This window comes from Diabrotica virgifera, chromosome 2, assembly GCF_917563875.1.
Source record: "Diabrotica virgifera virgifera chromosome 2, PGI_DIABVI_V3a".
Classification (NCBI taxonomy): Eukaryota; Metazoa; Arthropoda; class Insecta; order Coleoptera; family Chrysomelidae; genus Diabrotica; species Diabrotica virgifera.
Genome location: NC_065444.1, coordinates 238274858 through 238292307, shown reverse-complemented (window position 1 = coordinate 238292307; position 17450 = coordinate 238274858). Strand labels below are relative to the sequence as shown.

General features: G+C 32.6%; 2 protein-coding genes across 3 annotated transcripts in view; one reads left to right on the top strand and one right to left on the bottom strand.

Annotated features, from left to right (window-relative positions):
* LOC114330885 (neuroendocrine convertase 2) overlaps window positions 1-17450 on the bottom strand; it is a 423318-nt gene that overhangs the window by 14197 nt on the left and 391671 nt on the right. The window lies entirely within an intron of this gene.
* On the top strand, window positions 909-15634 carry LOC114330889 (uncharacterized). The gene is made up of 2 exons (XM_028280313.2): window positions 909-1131; window positions 10975-15634. Exons 1-2 carry the CDS (start codon window positions 964-966, stop codon window positions 12127-12129), a joined length of 1323 nt encoding a protein of 440 aa, XP_028136114.1. The 5' UTR covers window positions 909-963; the 3' UTR covers window positions 12130-15634.

The following is a 17450-nucleotide window of genomic DNA, read 5'->3' as shown; positions in this document are numbered from 1 at the left end:
GGATATAGAGTGCTTATATCATTATAAAACAATTTGATTTGTCTTGATCAAATCGCTTTTAGATACTTTCAATAATTCGGTCAAAAATGAGCAAGACGTTTTTCCATTTATTAATTATGCAGAGTACATACATGTTTGACGGAAATTGGAAAACCATAAATATACTTGTATGTATGAAAATAAATAATATTATCTGTAGCAATCTATTTATGTATATAGACTATAGAATCTTACTCATTTACTTAAACTGTACTACACAATTAACAAAAAATTTGATTTTTTTAAATATTTTATTAATATTATTAGCAAAATTAACCGATTAGACATTAAAAAATTTTTTTTTGTTACATCTAAAAATTTTTGTGAAAACCTATTTGACCGGCCTCAAGAGGCCGCGGCCTCTCGGTGATTGCACCGATTCATTTATATGGCCAGCACGCCACTGTGTGTCGATATTGAATTAATTGGTTTTTCCAGTATTTGCCTTAGCACAAATATCTGGTCTGTTAGTTGTTGATCGACCAGACCTAAAACCACTTTGATATTCAGTGGTAGTGGTATTGTAGTTACGCGACTGTAAACATGTATCAAAGAGTGTCACAAAAAGGCTTTTATTTTGATGCTTTCTCTGGTCTATAAGAGAGAATGAGGCTTTCCCCACCTGTTTAAATTTTGTCAATGCGCAGCCAGACCACGGAGACCCCACCAGAATTCCCGTCTTTTCATACTTTGGACTAGAGCTTCGGCTAGTAAATATTTTATACAGTTTTTAATTTTGTGGTTTTTGTGATTGACTATTAAAGCAAGAAGATTGTTATTTTATATATTTATATTTTTTATTCTATTATAAACGATACTATTATGGCTTTTATAGTTCCAGATAATATATTAGAGACTTTACTTTGCAGTTTTTGTCATTTGTATTTATCCGTGAAACCGGTAAAAGTTTATCCGAACAGACTCATGCAATGTGGAAGATGTAATCATGATAATGAACAATCAAATCATAAATCAGAAGCAGTAGAATCACAATACGGAAAAATTGCTGAAAATTCTTTATTTAAATGTATTAACAGATTTGATGGTTGTCGAGAATTGTTAAAATATTCTGAGGTGCAGGATCACGAACAGGTAAGTTTTGTTTATAAATTTAAAGAAAAGATACCTTCTTCGTTTTTTTTGTAGTTATTTTAATTTCCTAACAAAATACGATAAGTGTAAGGTTTTTGTAGTTACTTTTATACACTCAACGACACAAAATTCCGCCACTAAAATTTTTTGATTAAGTTTGACAATTTATACTTAACTTTAATTATTTGTACTCCGATTTTCAAGATTCTTAAATCAGTTTGTGGGTACATGTATTGATATCGTTTTTTATTATTCCGGCAACAAAAAAAATTTGCTTAGATGACATTATACGGGAATAAATGGAACCGTTGTATTTTCTTCAAACTTTAAAAAATTCTGAGGAAAAATTAAAGGACTGATTTTGTTTCATACTCCTTTCGTATTGTCTCGGAGCTATCCCTAAGATTTTTTGTTTTTTTGAACAAAAACCTTCCGAACATCTCTATTCTTATAAAAGCTGTAAATAAAAACTCTGATTTAAAGATTTATTTAATTAAAAATATCAAACGCTCTAAAATTAACAAAACATAAATCAAAACATCAAAAAAACAATGAAACAATTCAAAAGCGGGTATGTCCGCCTCTCGCAGCAACGACTGCTAGCAATTTGATTGGCATAGAATAAATACGATGTGTTCTCCTTGCTTGGGGACTAGCCCAATATTCCTCTAGGCCAGGGTAATAAGACAAAAATATACCCTGTTCGTGACACTTCAGCAGCCAGGGTACTAAAGCGTTTTTTCGACAAGTAATACTAATAGGAACAAATTGTAACTATTTCCTGCGTAGGATCTGGCGGCCATTTTCATTTATAAACAATTAACTGTCAAAAAATGGCATTTTTCCCTTTTTTTTTTCAAATCAATGGAAAACAGTGAAACTTATGATTTTTTTAGTACAAATATCTTTGAGATTATGGAAATAGCTTTAAAATGACATATTACAAAGTTTGATATACTCATTTATTATTAATATAATTGCGAAAAAAGGTCGGAATTGCAAAAAAATTATTTTTGCAATAACTGTTCTAAAAATTAGTATACAGGTTTGAAATTTTTGTCAAATGAGGGTTCTTTGGTGCTTAATATGTGATAAAAATTTCAAAGCGATTCATTTAATTGTTTAAATTTTATTCAAATTGTTTATCCCAGAGAGCATTTTTTTTGCAATAACATAAGTCAGAAAAACATGACGTTAAAACCATTCCACATAATGAAAGAGCATGAACTGTATTTTCAACTTGGTTTCAAAAAAGTGAATAAAAAATGCATTTATTAGTAATAAATAATTATGCAAAAGTATCGTAAATCTTTCCTTATATACTTTTTGGATAACTTTTTCCAAATAAATTAACTTTTTTACCCTGTTTTAAGTGCACAACTACCAAGTAATATTATTTATATCATAATTGATAAAAAATTTTAATAAATATATATATAATTTCTTATATAACAAAATAAAAAGTTTATATGGAAAGATTTACGATACTTTTGCATAATTATTTATTTCTAATAAATGCATTTTTTATTCACTTTTTTGAAACCAAGTTGAAAATATAGTTCATGCTCTTTCATTATGTGGAATGGTTCTAACGTCATGTTTTTCTGACTTATCTTATTGCAAAAAAATGCTCTCTGGGATAAACAATTTGAATAAATAAAAATGTATACCATTTTTATTCAGTTGCCATGCGAAGGCAAAACAATCTTACTTTTCAATTAGAATACGGAGTGCAGTCCAGTCCCTTGAACCGCGATTTTCGGCTCTTATTGGAGCCTTCATCGGAAGGAACGTAGGCACTGTTCTCCATATTTTAACTGATTCGCATCGAGAGGTTTTCCCACCCATTGCAACTGAAGTGATGATAGTAGGTGGCTAGCGCCATCTGACATTGGAGAACAGTGCCTACGTTCCTTCCGATGAAGGTTCCAATAAGAGCCGAAAATCGCGGTTCAAGGGACTGGACTGCACTCCGTATTCTAATTGAAAAGTAAGATTGTTTTGCCTTCGCATTGCAACTGAATAAAAATGGTATACATTTTTATTTATAGTCGTGTTACTCCGTAGAGTAACTAGGTTCATTTTTCGGTTGGAACTTTACCAGCTGCAGACGGGGGATGTGAATTGCATAGTGTAGAATTCCTTCCCTCTCGTCTTCACTGCAGCATCCATTTGACTTGCAAATTGTAGAAGTCTTGGAGGTGTCACCAGAAAAGTGTACCAATAAGTTTTCAATTTAAAAATTTTTTCTAACAATAAAAAACTGAAAACGTTTGTTTTCTATACTTCCACAAAATTTATTATATCTAAGTGACTACAGCTGTTTCGGCGGAGTGCCTTTCTCAAGTAATGAAACAGCTCCGCTTTCACTCCGCCGAAACAGCTGTAGTCACTTAGATATAATAAATTTTGTGGAAGTATAGAAAACAAACGTTTTCAGTTTTTTATTGTTAGATAAAATGAACTTCCATCAAGTAACGGTCGAATCCATCAATTAAAAATTTTTTAGTAATATTTTTAATATTTTCAATATTAATAATTTACTATTAGGATTGAAAACTACTTCGTCGTAATTTGAATAAAATTTAAACAATTGAATAAATCGTTTTGAAATTTTTATCACATATTAAGCACCAAATAACCCTTATATGACCAAATCTTCAAAGCTGTACACTAATTTTTACAATAGATATTGCGAAATTATTTTTTTTTGCAATTCCGACCTTTTTTCGCAATTATATTAACAATAAATGAGTATATCAAACTTTGTAATACGTCGTTTTAAAGCTTTTCCATAATCTCAAAGATATTTGTACTAAAAAAACCATAAGTTTCACTGTTTTCCATTGATTTAAAAAAAAGGAAAAATGCCATTTTTGATACTTAATTGTTTATAAATAAAAATTGCCGCCAGATCCTACGCAGGAAATAGTAACAATTTGCTCTTATAGGTATCACCTGTCGAAAAAACACTTCAGTACCCTGGCTGCTCGAGTGTCATGGGAAAAACCTTATTACCCTGGACTACTCTACCAGAACCATAACTGTACCCAATATTCGGGTAATGACGGCTAATAGCTATTCAAATTCATCCCATCAATGCTCGATAGGGTTGAGATCTGGGCTGCATGCAGGTCATTTTAATCTTACTAATCCAACCTCTATTTAAGATATTTATGTTTATGACTCAATCAATGTTCTTATTTACAAAAAATTGTGCAGCTCTTACAAGACAAGAGATATTCGGATAATGCCAAAAACAAAATCTAAGTGTTGCCTCCGGGATAATATGAAAGGACTATGAAGCAAAATCAGCTCTTCAATTTTTCCACAGAGAACATACAACGCTTCCATTCGCCTCTGTATAATGCAATCTAAGCAAATTTTTGTTGTTACCGGAATAATAAAGAACGATATCAATACATGTACTTAAAAAGTGATGCAAGAATCTTGAAAATCGGAATACAAATAATAAAGTTATAGATTGTCAAACTTAATAAAAAATTTTGGGAGGCGGAATTTAGTGGCGCATGGCGGTGAGTTTATTTGCACCAATCAAACCTTAGACAATAAAAAATAGACTTCCATTCGTATACCCATATTTAAATCGTTAAATTACTTATTTTTAAGTAACATAAATATTATTTTTAAACATAATTTGATAACCATTTTTTATTTTATATAAAAAAACTTGGCTAGAACGCGAAACCAGCTCTGTTTTTTAATCGATTTGTTTTCTTTAAGCGTTGTCTAAAGACATAAAGTCGATATAAGGTCGATCTGCACCGATTTATTTTGGGAAAAAATTATTGGACATGTAATTTAGTATGTTAACAATTATAAAAAACAAGGGTTGCCCGATCTAATTTTCTTCTATAATTAATTAAGGGTGTTCATTTATTTTTCTCGAATTCTGAAAAAACTAATAAGTATTTTTGAAAAATTTAAACGCAGAATGAAAGATTACGTGATTACCGAGGGCCGAAAGTTCCTGAATACTATAATGTTTATTTTAATAAGTTACAGGGGTGAAAAAAGTGAAAATTTAGTGTGATTTTTAATTTCAAAAATATCTCATTCAAAAGTAACTTTTTATTTATTCCAAGGGACTTTCGGCCCGGACTTTCGATCTCGGTAATAATTTAGTCTTTAATTCTGCGTTCAAATTTTTCAAAAGTATTTATTAGTTTCTTCAGGACTCGAAAACAACGAATGCATTTAAATAATATTGGAGCCGGAAGTTTGCGACTATCCCCTTAAACATATTCTTATAATAAATGTTTATTGTTTTTGATATTAGATATGATAATTATATATTAATTCCAGAGAACGGCAGTTCTCGCCAGTGGAGCACAACCCATTGTACCGGGTGTCCCAATAAGAATGGCTCTCGGCCATATCTCAGGAACCGTTTATAGTAGAGCTTTGAAATAAAAAATTTTATAACAAAAGTTGCCTCAGGAAAAGCCTGGAAATTATTTTCATAATTGTGAGTCCACCGCTAGAGGGCGTAATTGAATATCAAAAATAAAAAAATCTAAATTTTACAAAATTTTCCTAATGAAGGGGCACTGGAAATCCGATTGTTGTATTCTTCATCAAATTCTGCGCATATTTGATTTAACAAGTTTAACTCTACCTTTGCAAATAAGAGGTGGGGGTGAGTGGGAACCTTGTTATGAAAAAATGGCTGTAAGTCCGGTTCTGCTAAATCAAATTTTGAAAACTGGGTCTTGTTGAAGACAGATCTTTTTCTTCAATGTAAGCGTGATAATTTTGAACCATCCTAATAAGTAATAAGCCAGCTGGGAGGCGTTATTTATTTTTTTTCAGAAATCTAGTTTTCTTTGGAAAATATTAAATACAAGTATGCATTTTTAATCATACTTTATAAAATTAGATTAAATTAGCAATAGAATAGCGAAAACCGCATGTCGATACCTTTTTTCTATCTCAAGATATCTCGAGAAACATGTAAATTTTATACATAACTGTTACTATCACCGGTAAACTAAGTTAATGAAAAGTAGTATGCTGTGGAAAAAAACAAAATAACATTTTCCAGATGTCAACGTATAAAAATATAATTAATTAAAACAACAATGTAAAGAGAAACAATACTATTAAAATTAAATATAACACAGAACAAAAAGAACTACTTAGTGACGACCTAAATATTCAAATTGTTGCCCATCATACACTACTCTAGAATACATTATCCAGAGAATACTAAACGCCATTCAAAGCATATCGAGAGCAGAAATTGAGACTGCTGTTCAATCTACTCTTGAAAGAGTAAATGTTTGCAACGAAAATGATGGGCAAAAATTTGAACGTTTATGTCATCACTAAATAGTTGTTTTTATTTCTTTGTAATAGGGCTTTTCAACGCTTCTCATTTGTTTCGAGCCTCTGTCATATGCCGTATAATCCGTGTATAATATTAATATACGAGATATGAACGAGGCTCGAAACAAATGAGAAGCGTTGAAAAGACCTAATATACGTTGACAGCTGGAAAATGTTTCTTTGTTGTTTCCATAGCACCCTACTTTTAATGAATTATTTCGTTTACCGGTGACAGTAACAGTTATGTTTTTAAATTTACACGTTTTGTAAGATATCTCGAGATAGAAAAAAGGTATTAACATGGGGTTTTCGCTATTCTGTTGCTAATTTTGTCTAATTTTGTAATATGGGATTAAAAATGCATGTTTATATTTAATATTTTCCAAGGAACACTAGATTTCTGAAAAAAATTAAATAACGCCTTCTAGCTGGCATATTACTCAGTAAGTTAATTCGAAGTCATAACTTTTACATTGACGAAAAAGATCTGTCTTCAACAAGACCAAGTTTGCAAAATTTGATTAAGCAGAACCTGACTCACAGCCAGTTTTTAATAACAAGGTTCCCACTCACCCCCACCTCTTATTTTCAAAGGTAGACCTAAACTTGTCAAATCAAATATACGTAGAATTTTATGAAGAATACGATGATCGGATTTCCAGTGCCCCTTCATTAGGAAAATTTTGTAAAATTTAGATTTTTTAATTTTTGATATTCAATTACGCCCTCTAGCGGTGGTCCCACAATTATGAACATAATTTCCAGGCTTTTCCTGAGGCAACTTTTGTTATAAAATTTTTTATTTCAAAGCTCTACTATAAACGGTTCCTGAGATATGGCCGAGAGCCATTCTTATTGGGACACCCGGTACATGTACATGTGACACTATATTTATTATATACACGAAATTCTCGATTTTCTTAATATGACTGAATTAAAAATTGGGCCAAATCTCATTTTAAAGTTTAGGAAAAGACTCGCCCATCCATATGTCAACCATCCATTTTGATTCAAGTGTGTGGATTTTACGGCCCGTCCCATTTAGGGTCTGTTTTTCGTTCTCGTCCCCAAAACTCCCAAGAATTTCAAAAATATAAGTCCGACGTTTACGGACTGGACTGATCATTACCTTTCCAACGCATGTCTAATTTTGAAAATCGGTTATACCGTTCAAAAGTTACCGAGCTCAGAAATGTGACTCAATTTCTATTTAAAAAGGGGAAAATGTTTTTGGGTGTGCGTGTGTATGTGTGTGGAAAAGTTAAACCGATCTGATTTTTTTTCTATGTTTCAAGAGGGGGTCAGGGCCGATTTATCACCGGTGTAGTTTGTGACTTATGCCAACCCATAAGCCAGTATTAGGGCTTTTCATTCACAGTCATTTGTTTCGAGCTTGTGTCATATGTCGTATAATCCGTATATAATAATATTATACACAGATTATACAACATATGACAGAAGCTCGAAACAAATGACAATCGATGAAAAGCCCTATAGGACTGGGTAGGTACAAAACGGTATATTTTTTGGGGGTATATAATTTCTTAGGGTCAAGGAGAGACAGGAAAACCTCAAATATACCAAATCAATAGCGTTGAGTTAAGCTTTCAAATTTAAGTAAAGCAAACAAATAAGCGGTCAAGATCAGACATACACACGGCTCAGTATAGCCGAAAAACTGAAAAACTAAACTTTTAAAATTTTGGTTTTTTTATATCGAACTCTAAAAGTATAACCCATTTAACCATTATTGCAGAAATGGTTTATGTAGTTGTAGTGGTTACGACGCTAAATTTGATCGGGAAATTCGAGTTTATTTGCCGGCCATCCCAATATTTTTTTCAATCTAGTTCGAATGGAAAAATAAATAATCTAGTGTATATTTGATGGACATAAAGAATTATATTGAAAAAAAGTGTAGATGTTTTTGTAATTAACTATTTTAAATGGGAAATAAGCCACAATTTTAATAAAAATGATGATTTTATTAACGTTTCGACGTTCAAATCGGACGTCGTTGGCAAAATACAAAATATTAATAAATGAAACAAAATTTTTGTCGTCTAGTAAAAAATTCATCTAATAATTTAATTTAATATGACTCATTTATATCGGCAATTCAGACATATATTATACATTTTAAAGTAGAAGACTTTAAAATGATATTGCCAATATTTATGAGTTGCGTTCCTGGGCAACTTTACTAAAAGACAGTTCATTCGATTACATGAAATCCATGAGATTCCATAGTAAATCAAGAGAAAAAACCAGGAAAAACCTCGTGATACTATCCCGACATTTACTATGGAACCTCGAACGCGAGAATTTTACTGTCACCGTTGCATGTGGTTGTATTTTTAAAGACAGCTATGATTTTTTGTGACGGATATTCTTGAGTTGGGGTTGATTTCATGTAATCGAATGAACTATCTTTCAGTAAAGTCGTACCAGGAACGCAACTCATAAATATTGGCAATATCATTTTAAAGTCTTCTACTTTAAAATGTATAATATATGTCTGAATTGCCGATATAAATGAGTCAGATTGAATTAAATTATTAGAAGAATTTTTTACTAAGTAACAACATTTTTTCCAGTCTCTGCTGGCTACAGGCTCACAACAAATATACAATATAATTATAAATTTCTTGTCAGATACACGCATGGTCTGATAAGATTTGTACTCGGGCATGATATTTTTTATGATTTAAGTTCAGATTTGCATCCTTTTTTATAATAAATGTTATATCACTTTATCAGAGATCCATTATTGTTTTTATTGTATTATTATTGTATTGTATTATTTATTGTAAAAATTTTTTGTTGAATTTATTAATATTTTGTATTTTGACAACGACGTCCGATTTGGACGTCGAAACGTTAATAAAATCATCATTTTTTAGTTAAATTGTGGCTTATTTCCCGTTTAAAATAGTTAATTAAGTGAAAGACTCAAGTTTTCAATCTAATAGAACATACGATAATATTAAAAATATTACTCTAAATCCCACCAGATTGAAAACAATGGGAACCTTCTCTGGTTGAAGAAGATGAGGGAATTTTACAATTTATAATTCACGTCCCATCTGCTCAGCGCGTTAAAGTTCCAATGAGAATGGTTCCCCTCGTACTCTAATCAGAGTAAACAAGTTAAATAAAAAATGAATAACCATTTTCAATTTCGTTGCAACACGAAACTAGTGCCGCATTATATTCTAGTTCAATCAGAGAGTGCAGCAAGCACCTCTACCGGTTTCGAAACTTATTAGTCTCTCATCAAGAGGCACATATGCTGCTCTCTCTAACTCAACCAGGACAAACCCCGGCGTGCAGTTACGGATTGCAACGAACGAAATGACAGGGATGGCCTAGCGGCAACTGCTAGCAAAAGACTAGCACATTTTAATCTAATAGCACATAAAATAATACTAAAAATATTACTCTAAATCCCACCAGATTGAAAACAATGCGACCTTCTCTGGTTACACCTCCGAGGCTTCTAAAATTTGCAAGCCATAACGGATGCTGAGACTAAAGAAGATGAGCGAGGTTAAGACCTTGTTGTTTTCAATCTGGTGGGATTTAGAGTAATATTTTTAGTATTATTTTATGTGCTATTAGATTGAAAACTTAGTCTTTTACTAGCAGTTGCCGCTAGGACATCCCTGCCATTTCGTTAGGTCAGAGAGAGCAGCATATGTGCCTCCTGATGAGAGACTAATAAGTTTCGAAACCGGTAGAGGTGCTTGCTGCACTCTCTGATTGAACTAGAATATAATGCGGCTGTAGTTTCGTGTTGCGACGAAATTGCAAATGGTTATTCATTTTTGAGTTAATTAAGTATTAAGATGGCTGGGATATGAACTCGGATTGTCATATCACAAGTTTAGTGTGGTAACCACTAGATCATTTGGGAGATAATGGGACAAAGGCGACAATTTATAACGCTTAACGTGTAATCGAGAAACATTACATTCAACTTCATACATTGAATTAATAAAAAACTTTGAAAAACTCCTGATACAAGAATAAAGAACTGCTAAACGCCGTAAAAATGAGTGGCGCGTACAATATTCCAGCTACAAAAAAAACTGATATGAATATTAAGTGGCGCACTTAAGGCGGAAATGAAATGTATTTTCATTTTGTTGAAAATAAAATTCTAGTTTTATTTTTAAGATTTTTCTAAATATTTGCTGAATTTGAAGAAAAACGCTTCACAAAAGAGCTTCAACATGCAAACTGTATCAAAGTTACTCTTTTGTGGCACGTTGACGCTTTACTTCAAATTTAGCAAATATTACGGAAAAATCTTTCAAAATAAAACTAGAATTTTATTTTCCATCAAAATAAAATACATTTTAGCGCCACATAATATTCATATCGCCTCTTTTGTAGTTGGAATATTGTATGCGCCACTCATTTTTACGGCATTTAGCGGTTTTTTCTTCTTATAATGATAATATAAAAATAATAATTGTTGAACGCTTTTAGGTATGCTTGAAAAAAATTCACAGGTGTCCAATATGTTATGAAGAAATGGCGAGTCTTCTTTTACTTCCACACTTTCACTCCAACCATAAGGATGCTATATTGGATTGTCCAGCATTTATTTTCAAGTTGAATAACCATTTAGAAACTCCCAATGCTTATACGTATCAAGAAGGAGATAATTTGTTTTTTCTGTATGTTAACTATCGTAAGTCCGAAAATACAATAAAATTAGATTTAGTTTATATGGGCAACTTAGAACATGCTAAAAATATATACCACCAATTTAGTTTAAGTAGCGAAAATAAAGAATTTGATATTGTATTGGACCCAACACCTTGTACGCAGGATATTGTTGTTGTGGATATATCACATATGTCAAACTTTGTACAAATTAAATTTAAGTTAATTGATCGCAATCTAAAGGTTTTGATGTCAACGGAAATTAGTAACGCTGGAGTTGTAAAGAAACCTGTACTCAATCCTGTACTCAATAATGCTCTACACGGGTCTCAAATTGTAAAAAAACAATCGGAACTTAGTCAAAGATGTGTTAAATGCCAAGAATATTACATTTTTTCATTATCTACATATTCAATTTCCTATTATTATAAAGATAAACGCAGTAACAATTGTATATGTTACTACTGTTATCAGTGGTTCAAGAGTGATGGATATATTAGAAGAATAATTCCCAAAAAAATAGCGACTGACATGTGGAATTGTAGTAATTGTCGTAGCAACATTCAGGCTTCAGATATGCAGTTCCATGAAATAAATTGTAAACAAGGTAAAAAATTTAGTTGCCCTATAAAAAATTGTCGTGAAAAAGGAACTGTTAACGAAATAACCGAACATTTGAAAGTTCATAATTGTCTGGCATTTTCGTCTCACTTTAAATTAACTTCAGATTCTTTAAGATGTTATGTATTTGTAAAGAAGTATATTGTATTTTTACATTTAACCCGTGTTGAATCAACTTTTAATGTAAAGTATAATATTCAGGTGAAAATCGTAACCAAAACCGACAATAATGAAAACAGCACAACATTAAAACCACGTGTTATGTTTTTTGACAGCAGAAATCAACTTTTGAATGGTTATAGCATGGGTACGAGTACTGGTGAAATATTTATAAAGGTTATTATAAATAACTAGGTAAACAGTCTTATTTATTCTTCTTTTGGCATCATAACCCTGGCTCAGATCTCTCTTGTGCCCTTCTCATTCCATTATCTTATGTTTATGGTTTTCAGGTCGTCTTCCACATCATCCAACCATATCGTTCTTGGCCTTCCTTTTTTTGGCGTTGTTATCGGCTTCCATTGTAACATTTTCTTTGTTGTTTTTGCATCTTCTTGTCTCTATACATGTCCCAGTCGTGACAGTATTTGTCTTTTCATAAATCTTGCCATATAATACTTCTCGTTCAATTCATCAACCTCATCCTTTCTCCTGATTCTCCATGTGCCGTATTCCTCTCGCACCGGGCCATATACTTTTCTCAGTATCTTTCTCTCGAGTGTCATGTGATGGGCTTCAACTTTTTTCGTCATTACCCAAGTTTCGCAACTATGGGTTATACGGGTCTAATCAATGTTCTGTAGATAGTCATTTTGGTTCTTTTTTCTAATAATTTAGATGCCATCAATCTTTTATTAGCATAGTATGTACGATTCCCACTGGAAATACGTGCATTAATTTCACTACTTACGGAATTCTTGTGATTGATTGCTGCGCCCAGTTATGTAAAGGCATCCACACGTTCAATAGTATAGTTGTCCATTGCGATATTATTTTAATTGTCAGGTGTTATTTTTCAAAACAATCAATTTTGTTAGATCATCAGTTGGCGCTACAGGCCTTCATGAGCATTGCCTCAAAACATTCTTACATTACTCCCTGTTCAGCAGGGGTGGGCAAATACTTTTAAGCGCGGGCCAAAATGAAATTTTCATAATGTTTCCCGGGCCGAAGTACTGTACCGCCTACTTACGCTGTGCACATGCGAATATTTTTGGTCGAATTTTGCCCTGCCCAAGAAATTTTTTTTACAAAAATACTTCTTCTTCTTCTTTTTGTATAGACATGACTCTGTCTGATTTTTAAATGTGCCTCCAGTAAGTTGTCGTTCCATAGTTTTCTTGGTTTTCCCACTGACCGCCTTTCTATTGAGGAACCGTCTCTCGCCGTCCTTATAGTGCTCTATTTGTGGTCATTCGGCTTATGTGGTCATTCCATTCTACTCTTCTGTTTCTTACCCGGTTATAACTGTTGTCCACCTTGCATCTCCGTCGTATATCTATAATTCTAGCTCCGTCCCATAGTGTCTTGCCATCGATTTTTCGAAGAGTTTTCATCTCCGCTGTTTCGAGCAATCTTTTTGCGCTCTCTGTGTCAGGTCGTGTTTTTTCCGTGTATGTCAATATTAGTCTGATGACTGTTCTGTAAATTCTGCCTTTCATTTCTTTTCCGATATTTTTATTGGTCCACATTGTGTCATTCAGGTAACCTGCGACTCTGTTTGCTCTATTCACTTGATCTTCCACTTCTGTTTCGAGTTTCCGTAGCTAGATATTGTGACGCCTAAAACTCACTCACTTGTTTTATTACATAACCCTCCAGCTCCCATTTACATCTTATTGGATGTGCTGTTATAACCATGCATTTTGTTCTTTTTAGGGAATTAACATGTTTCTGGTGGTTATATTAAATTGGTGCAGCATAATCCGCTGTAAATTATCTTCACTCTGAGAGATTAGTATTGCATCTTCTGCATTGCAGATTATTTTAAGTTATTTTTCTCCCATTTGGTATCCTTTTTTAGTTCTTACTTTTTTATTATTTTATCCATGATTAGGTTGAACAGTAAGGGTAAACATAATAATAACTCAGGGAATCCCCCTGTCGTATGCCATTGCCAGCTTCAATTGGATCAGTTAGTTCATCTTCTACTTTTACTTTTATTGTGGTAGATGTTTTCGATCATTGACAAAAATATGTTAAAGCATTTGGACAAAGAAACTTTACTGTTTACAATAGATAATAGTAATAATACATTATCTAACTGGGGTGTGCATGCAAACAATTTGTGCCCACTAAAATATGTCACGTAATTTTTAAAGAAATATGGTCCATTGTATCATTCATAACAAGGATCCAGATAAAAAATGAAGATATTGAACAAGTGGATAATACGATTCTGTATTACAGAAGATCTAAATCCGAAATCAAAAATTCGATGAAGAATAGGCTATCAAAAGCAGCCATTTTGAATATAGGGAAATTTCTGAGTAACCAAAGACTCAATCTGCAAATCTGATATCGGATGATAAAATGTTATATCCACTCTATTCTTCTTTATGGTGCCGAAGCTTGGACTGTTGACTTAATGAGAAAACTGAAGCTTTTGAGATGTGGCTTTTTAAAAGAATTTTGAAAATACCCTGGACCGATCATATTACGAACGAAATGGTGCTGCACATAATGGGAAGAGATAGAGAACTTCTGACTATCATTAAAAGAAGAGATATCGTATTAGGGCACAGAAATGATAAGTATGAGTTGTTGCAGCTGATTGTGAAGGGTAAACTCGAAGAAAAAATGGAAAAAAAAACCAAAACATCACTGTCTCGAAGAGTGAGAGAAGTGATTGTTCAATTCTATGTAGTAAAGTAGGAATATAGTTTCAACTGTTCGAAATTATAATACTCTCTATTATTTAGGTACATATTTCATTATTTATATGAACATTACACACATTAATACTGTTAATTTTAACAAAAAAGAGATTAAAAAAATGCTTGTGGGATTTTTCAACGGGCCGGATAAAATAAGCGAAAGGGCCGGATGCGGCCCGCGGGCCGGCTTTTGCCCACCCCTGCTGTTCAGTGTCTGTTCTCTCAATTCCCTTACTCAAATCCACCTTAAATCTTTCTGCACATCGTCCAGGTCTCAATTTAGGTCGCTCTTTCTTCTTCTTTCGACCGGCTTATTTAGTTTAGTTATTTTAGTAGGATCACTTTCATCCATCCACATAATGTGACCCACCAATCTTAGGCGGTTTTATTATTTTGATAGTTTTGACGATATCTGCACAACCAAAAAGTTTATAGAGTTCGAAAATATATCGCCTTTTCCACAGATCCTGTTCGTTAATTTGGTCATCCAAAAGTAATCTAACACACACACACACACGTTCATACACACACAAGATAGTTGTAAGTAAAATTTTAATATATTTTTTAAATCCGTTTTGAAGCCATTGAATAGTAAACAATTTTAAAATGCCCTTCGCTACATATCTTTGAACTACTTCTCGATTCTCGACTAGGCGATTTCTTTGATCAAATAATTGTTATGATAATATTTAACTTCATCAAAAGTAGAGAACTTAATAATTGTCGTTTACTTTAGTTATAAATCAATCAAATTTTTCATATTCTAATTTGTTACCAATTATCATAACAATATTTTTGAATAATTCTGCTGGATTTTTAGTTATACAAAAATGTGATAAATTTTAACAATAGACGTACTATGTGATTATTATAGACACTAAGTTAGTTTTAAAAACAATTCTTTGTATAATTGAAATTTAATCATTTTTATTTTATCTTATTAGATTTTATATTAGATTTATATAACTGTCCAATAATTATAAAAATTTTATATCTACAATTTGTGTTTATTTTATTTACCTGTAGTTTTACATTCATTCATTCATTAAGCATTACTATCCCTAGGGATTATTAGCTAACGCCGTGGCGTTTAAAATCCTATTCTTGGGTGAGGTGGATTACTTCTCTGTCATTTATAGCTTGCTGTGTGTCTTTACTGCTGTCGTGCTTCTCTTCAATTTCTTCCTGTCCTACCACTGAAGTTTCCAGTCTTTCACAGTCATTGCTCTTATGTTTTCTTCTACATTATTAAGCCATCTTATTCTGGGTCTTCCTCTACACCTGGGCCATAGTGGTGTCCCGTTAGTTATCTTTTTCAACATATCTGATTGTGGGCGTCTCTGTATATGTCCTATCCATTCTAAGCGAAGCGATTTTATGTATCTGACTATATTCTCTCTCTTTAATTCTTCTTCAATTTCGGCATTTGTTTTCATTAGTATTTCTCCCTTTCTTGTCACGTTGTGGCCCAGTATTGTTCTCATTATTTTTCTTTCAAATGTCAGAAGGATATCTTCCTCTTTCTTGTTAATCGTTGTTGTTTCCATACCATATGTAACAACAGGTCTTATTAAGGTCTTCTATAGGTTCATCTTTGTTCTCTTACTTAGGGTCTTGCTTCTCAGCAGGTTTCTATTTATTCCATATGTTTTTTGTCTTTAAGAATTCTTTCCTCTGTTCTCTCTTTTCCGGTTTTCCCTATTGGGGAAACTCCCAAGTTACTTACTCCCAAGTAGCTAAAGGTGGATACAGTTTAAAATTTATGGTTCTGTGTTATTAGATATTTCTGAGTTGTTGTGTCGTCCTTCCCTATCGTCATGTATTTTGTTTAGTGCTGGATTATCTCTAGCCCTATTCTCTTTGCTTTTTTATCTAATTTTTTAACTGCTTTTATAAGTGTCATCCTCGTCTTCGCTGTGATGACTAGATCATCTGCACATGCTACTAGTTGAAGTTGATCTGTAATAATGTTTTTGTTTGCAAAGTTTGTCCTCCTTATTATTACTTCTAACATCAGGTTATAGTGTCGGTGAGATATAGTCACCTTGTTTCACGCCTTTGTTTACATTGATTTCTTTAGAAGTTGTTCCGTTGAAACTGATCTTTGCTGTGGTGTTCTTTAGGCTCACTGTTAGCATATATCTTAATTTTTCTGGGATTCCAATATTCTCTAGCTACTCCATCATTTTCGTTTGATTAATTGTGTCAAAAGCGCTTTTGAAATCTATGAATATTAGGTGTGTTTCTCTGTTGCATTCTCTCAATTTTTGAATTATTTGCTCCACTGTATGTATGGAATTAATTGTCGATCTTCCCGGTCTGAACCCGTTTTGGTATTCTCCTAATATTAGTTCAGCGCATAATAGTGGGCAAAGGCGCACAGTAGTCGGCTCGATCGTCAATAGGGTTTTTCATTCATAGTCATTTGTTTCGAGCTTCTGTCATGTGTCACATAATATTAATATATCTACGTCATACGTTATTGGTATATAACAATAATTATAGAAACCAAAGACGTATGGCGTAGATATATTAATATTATGTGACACATGACAGAAGCTCGAAAAAAAAATGACAATCGATGAAAAGCCCTATTCTAGCGGATATACGATCAGTGGTTCGAGCCCCAGTAAAAGTAAAAAATATAACTTTACAAACTCTCATGTTAAAGGATTTTCTATATTTTTTAGTAAAATTGTCTGGCTTTCCTTATAATTTATCGGTCTTCACCTTTAGTATTTAAAATTAAATAGCGATCTTACAGTGGTTATATTATATTTTTTATACTAGGGCGGTCCA